The sequence below is a fragment of the Panicum virgatum genome, chromosome 8N (assembly GCF_016808335.1).
Source record: "Panicum virgatum strain AP13 chromosome 8N, P.virgatum_v5, whole genome shotgun sequence".
Classification (NCBI taxonomy): domain Eukaryota; kingdom Viridiplantae; phylum Streptophyta; class Magnoliopsida; order Poales; family Poaceae; genus Panicum; species Panicum virgatum.
In genome coordinates, this window is record NC_053152.1 from 5,263,646 (window position 1) to 5,282,836 (window position 19,191).

At 52.7% G+C, this 19,191-nt stretch overlaps 2 protein-coding genes across 2 annotated transcripts; one reads left to right on the forward strand and one right to left on the reverse strand.

Annotated features, from left to right (window-relative positions):
- Positions 1-8,739: 8,739 nt before the first annotated feature.
- On the reverse strand, positions 8,740-11,619 carry LOC120684704. The gene has a single exon (XM_039966600.1). It carries the CDS (start codon positions 10,590-10,592, stop codon positions 8,784-8,786), a length of 1,809 nt encoding a protein of 602 aa, XP_039822534.1. The 5' UTR covers positions 10,593-11,619; the 3' UTR covers positions 8,740-8,783.
- A 2,639-nt stretch (positions 11,620-14,258) lies between these two features.
- Positions 14,259-15,833, forward strand: LOC120684705. The gene is made up of 2 exons (XM_039966601.1): positions 14,259-15,051; positions 15,256-15,833. The coding sequence occupies exons 1-2, from the start codon at positions 14,259-14,261 to the stop codon at positions 15,831-15,833; spliced, it is 1,371 nt and encodes a 456-aa protein (XP_039822535.1).
- The last annotated feature ends 3,358 nt before the right edge of the window (positions 15,834-19,191 follow it).

Sequence of the window (19,191 nt, forward strand, 5' to 3'; positions counted from 1 at the left end):
AGGACTTCACCTTTGTCGTTTGCTAGCTTATACGTGCCGGGTTTGAGCACCTCGGTGATTATGTACGGTCCTTCCCATGGAGGTGAGAGCTTGTGGCGGCCCCTGTTGTCCTGTCGAAGCCTCAGCACCAAGTCCCCTTCGTTGAGGTCTCGACGCCGGACCCTCTGCGCTTGATACCTTCGTAAGGACTGCTGGTAGCGCGCAGAGTGGAGGAGCGCCACGTCTCGAGCCTCATCCTCTTGGTCCAGCGAGTCTTCGCGAGCTCGCTGGTTTTGTTGCTCTTGGTATGCCATGAGCCTTGGCGATCCGTACTCCAAGTCAGTGGGGAGCAAGGCCTCGGCGCCATAGACGAGGAAAAACGGGGAGAAGCCCATGGCTCTGCTTGGGGTCGTCCTCAGGCTCCAGATGATCGAGGGTAGCTCCGTAAGCCACCTCCGGCCAAATTTGTTCAGCTTGTTGAAGATTCTCGGCTTCAGTCCTTGGAGGATCATGCCATTGGCGAGCTCCACTTGCCCGTTCGTCTGTGGGTGTGCCACAGCCAACCAATCCACGCGTATGTGGAAACTGTCGCAGAACGCCAAGAACTTCTTACCTGTGAATTGGGTGCCGTTGTCGGTGATGATCGAGTTCGGGACCCCGAACCTGAAGACGATGTCGGTGAAGAATAGGACTGCTTGCTCGGATTTGATCTTGCCGATGGGTCGAGCCTCGATCCACTTGGAGAATTTGTCGACTGCCACCAGCAAGTGGGTGAAGCCCCCGGGCGCCTTCTGCAGCGGACCGACGAGGTCCAGTCCCCACACGGCGAACGACCACGTGATGAGGATGGTCTGCAGAGTATGGGCCGGGAGGTGTATCTTTCGAGCGTAGAACTGGCAACCCTCGCAGGTCCGCACGACGTCAGTGGCGTCGGCGACCGCGGTGGGCCAATAGAAACCTTGCTGAAACGCGTTACCCACGAGGGTGCGCGGCACAGCGTGATGGCCGCAGATGCCGGCGTGGATGTCGCGGATCAGCTCCTTGCCCTCGGGGACAGGGATGCATCGCTGCATGACGCCCGAGGGACTGCGCTTGTATAGCACGTCGTCGATTAGAACGAAGGACTTGGCCCTCCTGGCAAGGCGCCGTGCCTGAGCACGGTTCGAGGGTAGGGTCCCTCGAATCATCCAGTCGAGATACTGGACGCGCCAATCATGCGAAGTGGGGGCCTCGTCAACTTCCATTGCCTCGGCCTCGTCCGCGGAGGTAGTCCCGAAGTCAATGTCCATGGGCTCGACCTCGTCCGCCGGGGGGTTCCCGCCGGAGGGCCCAGCGGACGAGGGGTCTGGCTCCGTCGGATCCTTGAACTCGACAGAGGGTTTGGTGATGTCGCGAGCGAAGATGTTCGGGGGGACAGTGGTTCACCCTGACGCGATCTTGGCTAATTCGTCGGCGTCCTTGTTGTACTTGCGCGGGACATGATTGAGCTCTAGGCCGTCGAACTTGTCTTCGAGGCGTCGCACTGCATTGTAGTATGCCTCCATCTTTGGGTCGTGGCAGCTAGATTCCTTCATCACTTGGTCGACGACGAGTTGAGAGTCGCCGCGCGTGTCGAGGCGTTTGACGCCGAGCTCGATGGCGATGCGGAGGCCGCTGAGGGGGGCCTCGTACTCCGCCATGTTGTTCGAAGCAGGGAAATGCAAGCGTATCACGTACCGCATGTGTTCTCCGAGGGGTGAGATGAAGAGGAGGCCGGCACCGGCGCCGGTTTTCATCACCGACCCGTCGAAGTACATAGTCCAGCATTCGCTCTGGATTTGTGGTGGGGGTAGCTGAATGTCCGTCCATTCAGCCATGAAGTCGGCCAAAATTTGGGACTTGATCGCTTTGCGGGGAGCGTAGGTAAGAGTTTCTCCCATCAGCTCCACGGACCATTTGGCAATCCTACCCTCGGCTTCCCGGTTGCGGACTATCTCTCCCAAAGGGAAAGACGAGACCACAGTGACGGGAGGGGCCTCGAAGTAGTGGCGTAACTTGCGCCGAGCCAAAACCACTGCGTAGAGCAGCTTCTGAATCTGCGGATAGCATGTCTTAGTTTCAGACAACACCTCGCTGATGTAGTACATCGGCCGTTGGACGGGCAGAGCATGGCCCTCCTCTTGTCTTTCGACCACGATCACCGCGCTGAAAACTTGGGTCGTCGCAGCTACGTAAAGGTAGAGGGGCTCGCCGTCCGTGGGTGGTGTGAGAATGGGGGCGCGAGTGAGCGACGCCTTCAGCCTTTCGAGGGCTTCTTGGGCTTCGGGGGTCCACGTGAAGCGTTCGGTTTTCCTCAAGAGTCGATACAGGGGTAAGCCTTTCTCGCCGAGACGCGAGATGAACCGGCTAAGGGACGCTAGGCATCCCATGACCCTCTGTACCCCCTTTAGGTCTCGGATCGGTCCCATCCGAGTGATGGCCGAGACTTTCTCAGGGTTGGGCTCGATGCCCCGCTGGGAGACAATGAAACCCAAAAGCATACCTCGAGGCACCCCGAACACGCACTTCTCGGGGTTGAGTGTTACCCCCTTGGCCCGTAGGCAATCGAATGCGACCCTGAGATCGGCAACCAGGTCGTCCGCCTTCCTGGTTTTTACAACGATATCGTCGACATATGCTTCTACGCTGCGCCCGAGATGGTCTCCGAAAACGTGGAGCATACACCGCTGGTATGTGGCTCCGGCGTTTCTGAGGCCAAAGGGCATCGTAATGTAGCAGTACATGCCGAAAGGTGTGATGAAAGAAGTCGCGAGCTGGTCGGACTCCTTCATCTTGATTTGGTGGTAACCGGAGTAAGCATCAAGAAAGGATAGAAGTTCGCATCCTGCAGTAGAATCTACAATCTAATCAATTCGTGGCAAAGGAAAGGGAACCTTCAGACATGTCTTATTTAAACTAGTGTAATCTACACACATCCTCCAGTTTCCACTCTTTTTCTTCACTAATACTGGATTAGCTAGCCACTCGGGATGGAATACCTCCTTGATGAATCCGGCCGCCAGAAGTTTCTGCAACTCCTCGCCGATCGCCCGGCGCTTGAGTTCGTCGAAGCGTCGCAGGTGCTGCTTCACCGACTTGGAGTTGGGTCAGACATCAAGGGAGTGCTCGGCGACCTCCCTCGGTATGCCAGGCATATCCGAGGGCTCCACACGAAGATGTCAGCGTTGGCGCGGAGAAAATCGACGAGCACCACTTCCTATTTTGCCGTCGAGGGTGGCGCTGATCTGCAACGCCTTGTCGTTGGGGTGGCTCGGGTCAAGGGGCACCTTCTTGATACCCTCGGTGGGTTCGAAGCTCCCGGCGTGTCGGTGCGTGGAGTCCAAGTCCTCGCTTGCCATTTTGTCGAGGGTGGCTGCGAGGGCCTCGTCCTCTACTTGAGCTTCCGCGCGCTCAACGCACTCGACGTCGCATTCGTAGGCGTGCTCGAACGAAGAGCCGATGGTGATGACGCCCTTTGGACCCGGCATCTTGAGCTTGAGGTAGGTGTAGTTAGGGACGGCCATGAACTTGGCGTAGCAAGGACGACCAAGGATGGCATGATAGGATCCTCGAAACCCCACCACCTCAAAAATGAGTACCTCCTTGCGGAAGTTAGCTGCCGTACCGAAGCATATAGGCAGATCGATCTGGCCGAGGGGTTGGACGCGCTTCCCCGGCGCAACGCCATGGAATGGCGACTTGCGGGGGCGAAGCTTGTCCAGTCCGATCCCCATGAGCTCCAAGGTGTGGGCGTACATGATGTTGAGGCTGCTGCCTCCGTCCATGAGCACCTTGGAGAACCGGGTGTTGCCGATGATGGGATCGACAACTAGCGGATACCGTCCCGGATGCGGGACGTAGTCGGGGTGTTCCTCGCGGCCAAAGGAAATGGTGTCCTTCGACCAGTCGAGGTAGGATGGCGTGGCCTTGGTGGCGGAGAAAACTTCCCGGCGCTCACGCTTGCGTTGCCGATATGTCATGTTTGTCGTTGCTCCTCCAAAAATGAAGAAGGCGTTCTCCACTGGGGGGGAACTCGTCATCTCCAACTTTGTCGCCCGCATCCTTCTTCTTATCTTCATCGCGATGCGCAACGCGGTTGTAGTATTTCTTGAGCATCTCGCACTGCTCAAGAGTGTGGTTGACCGGGCCCTTGTGGTAAGGGCACGGCTTCTTAAGCATGTCGTCGAACTGGCCACCACCGCCTCGAGGGGGGCCTCGAGGTCCTTTGCGGTCCGGGGCGGCAGCGAAGGCCTCCTCGGAGTCCTCTGCCTGCCCCGACCCACGCTGGTTCGGTGGGACCGGCTTCTTTCCCTTCCTCCCCCGCTTCTGTTTCTTGGCGGGGGCGCTGGGTTTGACGTTGCTGCCCTCCGCGGGCGCATCGTCCTTGCGCTTGCTCGACTTGTCGTCGAAGATGGCACCAACAGCCTCCTCGCCGGCGGCGTAGTTGGTGGCAGCGTTGAACAACTCGTTGGTGTTGGTCGGACGGCTTCTCGCGAGCTCATGCACCAGGTTCCTGCACGCCGTACCCTCGAGGAAGGCGTTGATGACCTCGACGTGGGTGACGTTGGGGAGCTCGGTGCATCGCTTGGAGAAGCGCCTCACGTAGTAGCGCTGGGACTCGTTGGGCTTTTGGCGATACCCTTTGAGGTCCCAGGAGTTCCCAGGGCGCACGTATGTGCCCTGGAAATTGCCCACGAAGATCTAGACCAAGTCGGCCCAGTTGTGGATCTGATCCGCAGGCAGATGCTCGAGCCACATTCGTGTGGCGTCAGCGAGGTGAAGAGGAAGGTTGCGGATGATGACCGCATCCTCCGTCGCGCCGCCTAGCTGGCACGCTAGGTGGTAGTCATTGAGCCAGACTGCAGGGTCAGTCTCGCCCGAGTACTTGACGAGGGTGTTGGGTTGTCGAAAACGCGTGGGGAAAGATGCTGTTCGGATTTTCCGGCTGAACACCTGGGTGCCCGGAGGCTCTGGTGACTCACCCCTGTCGTGCTCGGGGTCGAAGCGTCCACCCCGTCGAGGGGTGTACCTCCTGCCGTCGATGATGTTGCGGGCGTCGCCGTCACCGACATGCCCGCGCGTGTCACGGATTCGCTCCCTTACGGGAACTCTGCCGACGCGCTCGTGCACCGAGGGTCCCTTCGCACCGGGCGCTACGGCTGCCTTGCCCTTCCCTGCTGGTGGCGTGTGCACAGAAACCTTGCGGTCCTGGTGCGCAGTCCCACCACGCTGCTGCGGGGCTTTCGAGCGCATACGAGACGCAGAACTCTCGGCCTGCTGCACGGCAGCTTGCTCGATGAGCTCCTGTGCCTCGCGGCGCAGGTTGCGGCCCGAAGGCGTCGATGGCTCGGGCATAGCTTGGAGTAGATAGGCCGCAGCGACGAGTTTTTCGCCGGCCGTCTTCAATTCCGGAGATTTGTCGACGTTGTCGTCGGCCAGGATGCGCTCCCGGGCAACATGTCCCGCCGCCTGGGCATGTCCCACGCAGGTACGCTGCTGCTCGAGTGCGGTGCGCAGTTCCTGGGTTTCCTGACGCTACTCGTCAAGCGTGGCTTGAAGCTCCTTGAGCTGTGCCAGCTGTGCTTACCGCGCCACCGAGCTTGACGAAGAAGAGGGGGCTGTAGGCGGGACCGCCGGTTGGATCGCCTGCGCGTCTGCCCCGCCGTTCCCGTCATCACCCGGAGCGTTGTCGTCTTGCCCGTCCGCGAGCTGGACCATGAAGCACTCCCGGGCAGGATCGAAATCCCCCTCGCTGGAGTCTTCGGAGCAAGTGAGACAGTAAGCCGTCGCCAGCTGGAACGAGCGGAGAGCGTCGGGGTCGCAGACCCCGGAGTAGTCCTCGGCCTCCTCGGTCGTGAAGTTGTTCATGAAGAAGTTGATGTCGTCGGCGATTGAGCTCGCCGTCTCGGGGTAGGATTCGTCGAGAGACGATGCGATGAGGCTGCGGATCGACAGAAGATGATGACCCGGCAGATCCTCATGCTTGGTGAAGATAGTGCTGATCGAAGAGGCGTAGGTGCGAGCGGCGGTGCTGTGCATCCCAATGGGGAAGGGCGAAGGCGAGGTCGAGCCCCCCCTGGGAGGCACTGGTGCTGCAGGAAATAACAGTGCCGGCGCAGATGACGCTGAGGCACGTGATGATAAGGCAATGGCCCCGTTGGGCGCGATGCTGGGTTGCGACATGCCAGCCTCAACCCACGTGGGGGAGCTGTGGCATGCCGCATGGCGCCGCTCCGTGTGTGCTTGTCGTGAACGGTGGCCCGAACGCCTGTTGCGCTGGGCTGGTGGTGTCGGAGCGATGAGGTTGCGTCTGGGCGAGAGGAGCTACATGAGGTAACCATTGCCGGTCGCTCTGAACTCGAGACTCCCGAACCAGATCAGGAATCCCGCTGGGAGCGGATCCGAAACACCCATAGGGTATGAGTTGGATCTGCCCGCCATCCCTGGAGATCAAAATGAGAACAAGAGAGAAAAATGTCATGCAGAGCCCCTACCTGGCGCGCCAACTGTCGGTGTCCCGACCCGGGGGCCTGGATCCCAACTAGTAAATGCTGCATGTTTTCTCATCCCAGATAATGATGCAAGAGGCAACACAGTAACGCACGGTTTATTCTGGTTCCGGCCACAGGGCCATACGTCCAGCAAAGGGGGTGTGCGAGGGCACTGTATTATCTTGCACCCGATGTGCTTGTAGTAGGGGGTACAAGCAAAGCGAGAGAGGGAGGAAGGCTCCCAAGTCTCTGCTAGAAGAGGGGTTGAACGGGGCGAATAGGGATGCCGGAGCGTAAGTGATGATGGATCTCGTCTGGGAGCGTCTGAGCGTCCTCCGAGAGAGAGAGTCTGAGCGTCCCGTCTAAAGGTAGCCCGCCTCCTCCTTTTATAGTCACAAGGAGGGGCGGCGCACATGAGTGGGGCCGTGGAAGTCGTCGTTTTCCCCCGAATCGCGGGGTACAGTGGTCGGATACTGTAGAAAGTACACTGTGGGGCATGGCGTCAGGCGTGGCAGGTGTCCTGGGTATCGTCCTTGGTCCTGCGAAGATTGCGCCGGTCGTCCTGCCAGCCCCTGCAGGCGGCGTAGTCATCGCTGGTGTATGGTCTTCTATATACGGCGCGGTGGCGTTCAGTGGGCCCTGCGGACTAGAGTCCTGCATGCACCAGCGACAGCGGGGTGCGCGACGGCCCCGGCCCTCCTAGTCGGAATGCGGGCGTGCACTCTAGGAGGTCCGAGGGACACGTGGAGGTCCCGGACTCCTTGAGGGGGGAGGTCTGGGACCCCGTCCGTGTGTGCTGAGCGCCCCTCTCTGAAGGATACGTGACGTCGCCGGACCCCTTCCTCAGCGGGAGCAGTGACTGGAGTCGCAGGTCCAACAGTGCTGCTAACGGGAGCAGTGCAGTTGGTCAGCGTAGGCAGAATAGTAACGGGAGCAGTGCAGAGCCTGTCTTGTCTCGCGTCGCAGGTCTAACAGTGCTGCTACAGCATCCGGGATGGCGGAGCGGTGACTGGAGTCAGCGGATGGGACCCTTGTCACATCCACTGTGGGAACGGCGGCCCAACGCCGCCTGTCCTGGGTGCCGTGGTGGAGTGGCTGGCCTTTAATGCCTTCGTACGACGGTTGGGTGAGTGGCAGGGCCGTTTGTCCCTTATGCCGAGAGGTGGCCTCGAGCGAGGCGGAGATAAGTTACTCCCTCGAGGGTAGGTTTGCTACCCTCGAGCGAGGCGGAGATGTTTTGCCCGCTGGAGGGTAGGTGACCTACCCTCGAGCGAATCGGAGATGCGGGACGCAGTCGAGGGGTCTCGACGGGGACCCTCGAGCGAGGCGGAGATCGTCCCGCGGGTTCGAGAGGGATGCGAATGGGCCGCACGCTGGGCTTCTTTGAGTCCTTTCCTTTCTTCCGGATGGAAGCAGGCCGTGGGCCTTCGTGGGCTCAGTCGCTTAACATATGTTTGCGTTTCAAGGCGATCTTAGTACCCCGATTAGAGTGTCCCTAATCGTGGTACCCGACAACTAGTTTCTAGTTTCTTTTTTGTTATAGTAAAGGATGCAAGTTGCCAAGTTGGTATCAATGTGTTTCATAACCACGGCGACATATCATTAATCATTTATCCTCCTAAATCAGTTACGTAAAACATTATTATAGTTTATTTTACCAAATATTTAGATCGACCCAATGATTCAAAATCATTAGAAGTTGCATATGTAATTACACAGTAGTTATGGCAGAAAATCCTTCTCCTTGTCTGTTTTCTGGAAATTGAGAATCTGCATGCACCTGCGCCAAACCTGAACTGCGCAGCACTACTGCCACAGGTAGCCCATTTCCACATTCAGCCCAAGCTGGCCGGCCGGCCGGCTCCTCCTTCCTCGCTCCCTTTACCACCTGCACATTTTGCTCAGAAGCTCTGATTAAACATGCATAAAAAATGTTCAAATCGCGTAGATATGAATGCGTAAAACTTCGCACGAATCAAATCAAAATGCCACAGAAATATTCGCCTCTGCTTAAATTTGACAAAGGGAGACAGACAAGAACTCGTGTGAATACATCTACAGTTCAAAGTTTCTCACTTCATATGAATTTAAAAATGCAAGCCTGAAGCTTGAGGGTGTAAATGGGTGACTTTTAGGTGCACCTCCAATCCTTTTTAGTTTAAAATTTTATACTAATTTTTCAAATTGAGATATGATTTTAAAGATTTAATATAAAATTTTAAACTAGGAAGAGTTGGAGGGGCACCTAATGGATAGCGATTGGCACCCCTACTTAAGCCAACGGTGGTAGGTAACTTAGGCGTTGTTGAGGTCGGCCGGGTCAAGCAGTTGCTCGCCATGGCTGGTTTTGCCAAGGAAGCCGGCATGGGACAGCAGCAGCCACAGGTGCGTGGTGAGCTCCCCGCGCCCCTGGAGGTAGATCTTGTGCTTGGCCGACCTCGTCGACGCCGACAGGTGCAGCAGGAACCCCGCCCAGAACCTCTCCAGGCGACCCCAGAGCTCGCCGGCGTCGTCGTACGCCGACCCGAGCTCCTCCGACAGCCGCGCGCCCATCCCGGCGATCGTCGTGCTCGCGCTCGCGTCGCGCGCCAGGGAGCCGAGCCTGCCGGGGATCTCCCCCACGGCCGCGCACCCGGCCAGGGCGCCGCGGACCTCAATGCGGATGGCGCCAAAGACGTTGCTGGCGATGAGGCCGTTGTCCGGCACAAGCGCCTGCGTGGCCAGGTACGCGCAGTAGTTGGACAGGGTGACTGCGATGACGAGATGCGGCCACGCGGCCGCGAGGTCGCCGCTGAACGGCGGCGTCATAGCCGGTGGCAGGTTGACGACGGCGCCAATAGCGGGTTGCCCAGCTTCCTCCAGTAGCTTGATGTGCCAGACTAGGATCTTGTGGGTCTCGCCCTGGAGATGGGCGGTGGCATCCTCGATGAGCGGAGGTGACGACGATGATCCGTCATCATCGTCGCCGTCCACGAAGGCGTTCCGGAAGTAAGACATGAGCAGACTGTCCATCTGCTGAGCCCAAGCTGATGATGGCTCCCAAGGATCGCTGTGATCTCCAGGAGATGATGGAATTCTGTCTATCAGGTTCTTCATTGACTGGAACAGCGCCCTCTTCACCTCGCTCTGCAGCTTCACCTTCCGGGGAATGAAGGCCCGGATTCCGGGCCACCGGGAGCAGAGTCGAGCAACTGCCGGGTGCCTGCTTCTCGGCATCGCCGCCGCCAGTAGGTTGTACTGGACGATCCGCTGATCCCACCGGCCCCGGCTGATGATCCGGAACATGATCCTCGCGAGCTTCTCCGTCACCGCCATGGCGACCCGACCCCCATGGCGCCGACGACGCCGCTGCAGTTTGAGCTTGACATAGTGGCAGATGATCCGGACCTTGGTCCACTGGGAGAAGACGTAGATGGCGGCCTCCACGAGCTCCCGGAAGAGGACGACGGCGATGACGCAGTGGGCTATGAGCACCCCGTGAGTGATCGTGACGTGCTTTTGCCTCCCTCTCCTGCCGGCGGCGGCGACGGCCGTGCCGCTGCTAGGTATGGTGCTGACGGCGCGGAACAGGTACAGGACGGACGCGGCCATGAGCGCTGACAGCAGCAGCCTCACGAAGGGGAAGCCGCCGGCGAACACCACCGGGTGCGCGCTGTAGAAGCAGTCGTGGAGGAAGGAGAGCTCGACCTCGGTGACGCGCAGCGCCCGGTCGTAGCTGCCATTGGCCCCTTCCTCCAGGAGTGCCTCCGAGATGAGCCGCCTCGTGGCCGGGTGCGCGACCTCGGCGATGGGGAAGTCGAAGAACCGGCGGCGCTGCAGCTTGTAGAGGGCGAAGGAGAGGCACACGTCCTTGAACTGGCCGTTGCCGTCGGCGGCGGCGCCCAGCAGCCTGTCGCTGCTCTCCTGGTCCCACACCTTGTCCACGGTGATGAGCAGCTGCTGGTTGCTGGACCCGGGCCGTCCCGTCGTGGTCAGGTCCAGCTCGCGCGTGAAGCCCGGCGGCATGACCTCCTCTGCCTGCTCTTCTTCCCCGGCGACGATGTACCGGTACCCCCGCATGGCGGCCGGCGAGGCATCGCCGTCGGTGTGATGCGCCGTCAGCATGTAGTCGCTGACAAGCTTGATGTTCCCCGGGGTGGCCTCGCCGGCCCGGCTGGAGGAGACGTGGTACCAGGCGACGCGCAGCGCGTGGACGGACCAGATGAGCCAGAGGGGGCACCGCGAGGCGCGGCCGCGTCTGGTTCCGGAGCTGGTCGGCGGACCACAGGGAGGAGAGCAGGTCGAGCAGGGTCATCTCCTTGGCCCTGTACGGCCTGCCGATGCGGGCGCTGGCCTGCATGATCACGATGAGCACAGCCCACACCTGGAACAGGTCGTGCACGGCGGCGGCGGCGCCACCGCTGGCGGCGGCGGTGGGAGAAGCAGCAGCAGGCTTCATGAGCCCGAGGGTGTAGCTCAGGGAGTAGGAGCTGAGCATGTGCAGTAGCCGGAGGAGGGGGGCGACCAGCCTCCTGGAGGAGAAGAACCGGGGCCCTATGGATTCCACGGTGAACCTGACCAGCAGCAGCAGCGTCGTCGCCGACACCCAGAACTCCACGGCTGCACGGGTGCTGCCGTCTTGCGAGAACATCACGATCACGATGCTGCTAGACATCTTGCTTGCTGCTTATTGGCTTAATTTGGCTGTGATCAAGATCGAAAACAAATTCTTACTCTGTGAAACCAACAGGCCAAGCCAGCTTGACTGTCCCAGAACTATGGCGACGAAACTTAGAAAAAGACATGAAGAGGCCATGTGCCGTACTGGTGTGTGACTGTTGCTGTCTTGCACATATAACGCGTGGACCATCCACATCATTTGGTCCACAAAACTTGCGGCAAAGAGCTCAACCAAGCCAAGGAACACCAGAGCAGAATCACCACGCACACGAAAAAGAATGAGGAGCAATGGGAGGAGTTTGAGTTTTATCCTCGTAAAACCCAGCCGGGCATAGTTACTAATTAAATTCATTCTCAGTCGTGGTAACTGTAATGAGACTGGCCTTAGCGAGTTTTCCTCACTGATATCAAGACAATCGCCGTGCATCCCAAGACCACTCCCGGTTCTCCCCATCTTACTATTACTTATTGGAGGCTCATTTTGAGCCTTCATATGAAACCATCTAGGATCCTAAATAGACACTATAAAAAATAGAGAAATCTTAGAAATTCTCATAAAAATCAGAAACATTCGACCTTCAATCCGACAACTCTAATCATAATAACTAATTGGAGGCTCCTTTTGAGCCTCCACGTGAAGCCACCTAGGATTTTAGGTGGACACTTTAAAAAATAGAAAAATCTTAGAAATTTTCACAAAAATCAGAAACATCCGGCCCTCAATCTGACAACTCTAATCATAATAGTCATTGGATCTGTTATCTTTTCTAATAAATTACCCACCTATGCCATTATAAAAATAAACTAAATTAACCCCCTAAACATGTATCTAAATTACCCTCCTCTGCGATTATAAATAAATCAAAAGTAACCCCCTAATCTTCGTGTAAATTATCTACCTATGCCACTATAAAAATAATGCAAATAACCCTCTAAATTTGCATATAAGTTATCCAATTATGTTATTATTAAAATTTAAAATAACTCCTAAATCTGAATCAAAATTATATAATTATAATAAAATATTAAATTGCACCAATATAAAATTCTAAATTACTACTTTTATTATTATTAATATATTATTTATATTATTGTTTATATAAAAATACTACCCATGATATGTGTCACCATGTATTCATGTATAATGGAAGAGATAAGAATACCAATTGACAAACAAAATAATTCAATTAAATATATATCAAACACATGAAGGTGTGATGCAATATGAAATCTATTGCAACTAGATAATGATAAACATGTATTTAGAGTATGTATTATAATATTTAATAGATGAAAGAGAGCGTGAGATAGATAATTATAATTATTAGCTATAAGCTTTATTTTTATATTAATTCTAATTAGCCCGTGTGGGAGCACGGGTTGATATAAGCTAGTAACAATTAATGATACACATGTATAACCCATAAAAGTAGCAAAAAGTATAAAGGCCAACATGGGGAAAACTAATGATAGTTGATTTGGACAAACTAGACCGCCAACGACAAAGTATAGGCTAATTTCTTTTGCCTTTACGTTTGTCGGATGTCCCAGACCTTTTTAGTCGTACCGTACGTCAACCGGTCAACCGACTGTGTTTGCGCGCGTAAGTCCCGTTAGTACCATCTCTTCTTCTTTTTAGTCCTGGACTTGACCCCGAAATTTCTTTTTGAAACGAACCGTGTGGCGCCACCACCCTAGCCTGTCTTCTACACATTCACGCGGAATCGGGCATGTGATCTAGGAAGTTGCTGAGAACATTTCAGGAACAGTGCTGGGTGATTGGGTGGGCAGGTAGGACACGGTGTGCACCGACTGACATCAAGTTATCTTCCAGTTTTCTCGCTGCCAACAAACAGCAAGTAGCTGCAGATCGGAAGCTAGCTCTGCAGAGGGGAAAGTCCGTTCGGCCGCAGGAATTTCTCCTTGTTCAAGGCCTTCGTCCTCATCGAGGTAAGCTCCAATCAGTGGCGGATCTAGAATCTCAATCTAGGGGGGCTAATTTTCCCTTCTTCTTCTCTCCTCACTTTTTCTTCTTCCTCCTTTTCTTCTTCCTCCTCTTCATTCATGGTTGAAAATTCTTGGGGGGGGCTTTGGGGGCTCCATTGGATCCATGGGGGAGGGGGGGGCTCTAGGCCCCCCCCCCCCCTGCCCCCACGTTGGATCCGCCCCTGGCTCCAATCCATAGACACTCATCTCATGCATCGAACACACTCCCATAGTCACAAAGTTCCTGGGTCGACCGGGTCGAGGAATGGGGTCGATGGTCGTCACTTTATAAAATTATGGTACGAAGAGGGTATACATCTATGGAACGATAAATTATTATGTGGGACGCGACCCTGATTCATCGGGGTCGATATCTTCGGGTCGATAAAGACAAAAACTATATATATGCTACTAATGAAGAAACTAATCTGTACAAGCATATAAGAAACATATAAAATAGTACATTTAGACCATGCTACACGTACTCAGCTCATTGTCTAACAAAAACCACACCAATCCACTGTCCTTAACCTCCTTATCCCAATTAAATCTGCTAGCAATGGGGCTGCGACCCCTTTCAAACCGGGACACAATCCAACCTTGAATGGGACACTGACCCTCTTCGACCCCGACCCTCGAATCGGAACGACGTTCCCGGGTCGAGGGACGAGGCATCGACCTCGAATCCTGTGACTATGCACACTCCTCCTCCTTCTTTTCCGTTTCCACCAGGACTTCCAGAATCCAGAGGACCACCTAGCTCGATGCTCTTGCATGATAGCTACACTAGTTAGTAGTTATTAATTAATGATAATGCTTACAAGAGTCATTAGATTGTATTAGCACAATCAGCTGAAGAATATACCAGATAATATAAACCTGAGGCAGAGAGTACTCTATATGTCACAAATGATACATATGTGCATTATCATAATCCCCAAGTACATTTTTCACGCATGCTCCACAAGTATCCTATGCCACTGTTACCAGTGAGTTCCAAAAGAAATAAATAATCCATTGCCTCATTATGTTGCAGGTGTACCGTCAAATCTTCTATGTTCAAAAGTTCCATCAATCTAGGGGATTCAACTAGTAGAACAGCAGGCTTGACAATCTTACCATATGATGGATGTTCCATCTGCGATTACATCCTTCATCAACATGTTGAACGAGGAGATACATGCCCTCATCCGCATCGAGTTCTTAGTCGCCCTTGTCACAATGATGTTCCTTGCGATGTTTGTCTTGGACATTTACCGCTTCCAGCTTCGCAGATCCACCATTACCACCATCATGGACATCATTGATGGTCTGTCTGGTCGGATAGTGGTGTATCTCATCGGAGCGATGAACTCTGCAGGTTCCAGGAATCAGCTCTTTCCTGTCTGGGCCGTGGTGCTGGTGACCCTACGTGATAGCCTCGATTATCTCTCCGGGCACAGCATCATGGACCGTCAGCACTGTACCAAGGAGGTGCAAGCGATTATCTTTATCGGAGGATTTTTCTTTAGTGCTATGATGGAGGGCTTGGGGTTTGGGGATCCAATCTGGTGGCTCTTCACCATCCTGCAACTGAGGAGCATGTACCGGTCTTTCTCACATCACAGGGCTGTGGAATCCTTGTGGCATGGACGGAGCTCAGAGTTCCTCCCAGACTACCTCTACAAGGGAACGGGCGACCAACAAGTCGGGAACAATAACTTCAACAACACTCAAAAACACCTGGTTTATGGAGAGTCCGATCAGAAGACTAATATAAAGCAGCCTCAATACGTTCGACAGCTTGATGACACCAACCATGAGTCACTCATCACACTGGAAAAGATTTGGGAATCTTCTGGGCCGCTTCTGAACTCCAGCAATAGCTGCAGATACAAGGACATGAGCCTGGCCTTCACATTGTCGAGGCTCCTTCGCTGTAGGCTTGAGGGCGCGCCACTGCACTCAGAAAGCATTCCGATGACACGACATCTAATTACATAAGAGGTCATTGGTGGTCAACATGCAGAGCCAAATGCAGAGGCGAAGCGAGCAGCAGGGAGGGCATTCAGAATCCTAGGCCTGGAGATTGCATTCATTAGAGATTACTTTTACACCTTCTACCCTATGGTCTTCTGGCGAGGGCTTTTTTCTCTCCCCTTCATCCTCCTCCAGTCCACCACAATCTTTGCTGCAGCCTCCTGGCTGGCTGTGGTCATCATCTGGATCAACAGCTTTGATGGTGGGTTCAATGTTCAGGTCATCGCCACATTGGTATTCTTGTTCTTCGTCATGTTCAAGGAGGTCTGGGAGATGGTCGCATACTTGCTGTCAAACTGGACAAGGTTACTCCTTGTCTGTAAATATGTGCGGAGCCAATGCTGGTGCCTGGGTTATGCAGCTCTCACTGAGAATCTCACAAGATTATTCTTCACCTACAAAATTGTCGATCCATGGCACGGACGAATCGACCAGTTCCAGTTCTTACAGTCATGTACTTACAAGCCAACCTTCTGGAACCTGGCCCACACTGCTACACTGGGAGTGACTCCAGAGAAATCTGTTGGGAAAAAATCTGGTGGTGCCATCAAGATCCCTGAATGTGTAAAGGCAGCTGTCCTTCAGGAGCTCCGTTGCCTAGATCTAAGCAATATCACCGGCTATGAGCTGCCCATAGACTTGCTCAAGAGTAAACTCCCTGGATATCCGCTGCCTAGATAGAGTGCTCAGCAAGTTTGGAAAGTACGAATGGGTCTTCCATGTTCCCACATGTTCTCAGGTGATTCTAGTGTGGCACATCGCGACCAGCCTCTGTGAGATCAAGCTTGCGCTAGACAATCACATTGACTTAAGCAACCCCGGTTTTCTCCGCTCTGTCTGGTCACGCATGAAAAAACTGTGCATCTGCTCTTCCCAGCCGTTCCTTGTTGATGAGAATATCCTTCTGCAAGGCCGACTCCAGACTAACTACAGCATTGCCAACAGCTTGTCGCGGTACTGCGCATATCTGCAGGCCTTTCAGCCTGAAATGCTACCAGATAGTTTTATGGTGCCTCAAATGGTCTTTGAGAAAACTTCACAATATGCTTGCGAGAAACTCAAAGGTTGTGACTCAACACAGTGTAGGTATGATTCTCTGAAGGCAATAGCGCAGCAAATAGTGCAGGACAGTGAGGATGGGAAGCTGAGTAGGAACATAGTGGAGCAAGGTTCGATGTTAGCCAGTGACCTGATCGACCAAGAGAGTGAAGAAAACCGTTGGGAGATTCTGGCAGGAGTGTGGGCTAGCTTAGTTGTACACATTGCCCCCAGTTGGAATGCAGAAGCACACAAGCGTAATCTCAAGTCTGGAGGCGAGTTCATAACCCTTATCTGGGCATTGCTTTGGCACTGTGGCATTGAGAAGAGTAGTCTGTGGCATAAGGGTAATGCATATGAAAGGAACGCTCAAGCACCTCAGGAAGATAGTAGTGAAACCTGGAACAGTCAGTTCGCTCAGCAACAAGCTAGTGAGAATGGAATTGAAACCTCCAAAGAGGCAGAGACAAGCAACTTTGGGGCGGATATAGCACTGCAAATCCAAAGGGAGAAGGAAGCAAAGAACAACATACCTCAGGAAAACAGTTCTGAAACTAGAAGCACTCATTTCATTCAGGAAAAAGCTAACGAGGATGGAATTACCTCTAATAAAGAGCCTGAGACAAGCAACTTTAGAAGCGGTAGAGCAGAGCAACCCCAAAAGGAGAGTGAAGCAAAGAATGATGCATCCCAGGAAAACAGTATTGAAACAAGAAACCCACAATTTATTCAGGCAGAAGCTTATGAGGATGGGATTGAGACATCTGAAGAGTCTGGGCGAAGAAACTCTAGCATGGGTACAGTGGAACAAGGCCAAAGGGAGAGTGAAGAAAAGAACAGTATATCTCAGAGCAGCACCACGAATTAGCATGCCCCCTTACCGCGGTGAATGCACGCTTTTGGTTCTATCGCTATCTAGCTTACCATCTACATGCAGTATGGCAAGGTCATGTTTCTTCAGAGCAAACACAGGTAGCTGTTTAAAGCTGAGGTAGCGTGGCTGATGAGACACATGGACTTTCATGTAAGCAGCATTGATGTGCTTGAACAAGCTCACTGCATCAACAAGGGGAAGACTTTAAGTCTGCAAGTTGCTACTAATGTTAGTTGTGGTCATTTTTGTTGTTGTGTACTTGTGCATTCGATAGAAGCCTATGACTGTTTTTTTTTTCCTAGCGTCTCTCTTTCTTTAGGCCTCTGCATTTGTATGTGATAAACTACAGTCTACAGTTGGAAGTACTGTGCTATGAGTTTCTTTAGAGAAATTTCCAATAAACATCCCCCGTGACCTTTTGGTGTTACCATGGCCACAGGTACTGGTAGTGCATTAGAGATCCGTAGAGAGCATAAGCATAATCACTCATCGGTTACTAATGGGGGCAGCTGATATTAACTGCCCCAGAGCTCTGTGTCTGAATCTCTGTACGATTTTTATGTGCTGCAAATGACTAGATTCTACCAGGTACCAGGTAGTAACTACATAGATTTCACTAGCTCCTAATGTTCAATAGCATTATGCATCGCTGCCATCCCCAATCTTTGTGTACCCTACGCTTCAGCCCATGGCATCAACGAAATCTTATCCCTTGCGCTCGCAATGGCAACGACATACCTCGATCCATCACGGCCTCGAGGGGCGATTCGCGCGGGGGGCGCCCTCCCTGGAGGGCGGAGCAATAGCGGCGGGACAGGACCTCCTCCGCCCCTGCGCTGCCTGCTGCCTCCACATCGCCGTCGTCGCTTCCATCCTCCTGCGAAACTCCGGCGGCGGCGCGCTGGCGGCCGTGCTCCCAAAAGCGGTGGGGCCCGGTCCAGCATGTAATCGGCGACGTTTATCGTGTTGGGCCCGTGAGAGGCCCATGTCGAGCTGACATGGGCCGGGTTGGATGCTTTTCTTTTGGCAAAAGTCTATTTTACCTCCTCCAACTATTACCAAAGTTTGGTTTTCCTCCTACAACTATAAAATCGGGTATTTCACCTCCCTCAACTTTTCAAACCGTCCATTTTACCTCCCTCGAGCGGTTTTGAAGACTGTTTGCTACAGTAACCGTAGTTTTGTCTTTTTCTTTTTTAAAAAAATTTCAGTTGAATCTTTGAAAATTCATAGTAAATCACAAAAAAATCATAAAATAGAAAATCCAATTTTGTTGGACTCCACATGAGTAGATATACGTAGTGAATATATTATATGATATACTTTAGTACAATTTTTTTACTGTAACTTTAGATATATACTTTTCTGTAATTAATTTATAGCTACAGTTTTCGTCGTCCTATTATGGTGAAATTTTTATGGTGAGCTAATCATTATATGATTGAGCTGTAGTAAAAATTTTATGATTATTAGATCATGTTTGACTGATCTATAGATTTATCTATATAAACTAGATAAATCTATAGAAAAATCTAGACGAATCTATAGATAAATCTATAACTCAGTCATACATGATCTAATAATCATAAAATTTTTACTATAGCTCAATCATATAATGATTAGCCCACCATAAAAATTTCACCATAATGGGACGACGAAAACTGTAGCTATAAATTAATTACAGAAAAGTATATATCTAAAGTTACAGTAAAAAAATTGTACTAAAGTATACCATATAATATATTCACTGCGTATATCTACTCATGTGGAGTCCAACAAAATTGGATTTTCTATTTTATGATTTTTTTGTGATTTACTATGAATTTTCAAAGATTCAACTGAATTTTTTTTAAAAAAGAAAAAGACAAAACTACGGTTACTGTAGCAAACAGTCGTCAAAACCGCTCGAGGGAGGTAAAATGGACGGTTTGAAAAGTTAAAGGAGGTGAAATACCCGGTTTTATAGTTGTAGGAGGAAAACCAAACTTTGGTGATAGTTGGAGGAGGTAAAATAGACTTTTGCCTTTTCTTTTTGACTGGGGGCCGGGCTGGATGCTAGTGGTGATTTGTGAATAAATGTTTTGTACTACCACAATATATATATATATATAGCATCTCCTACAGATT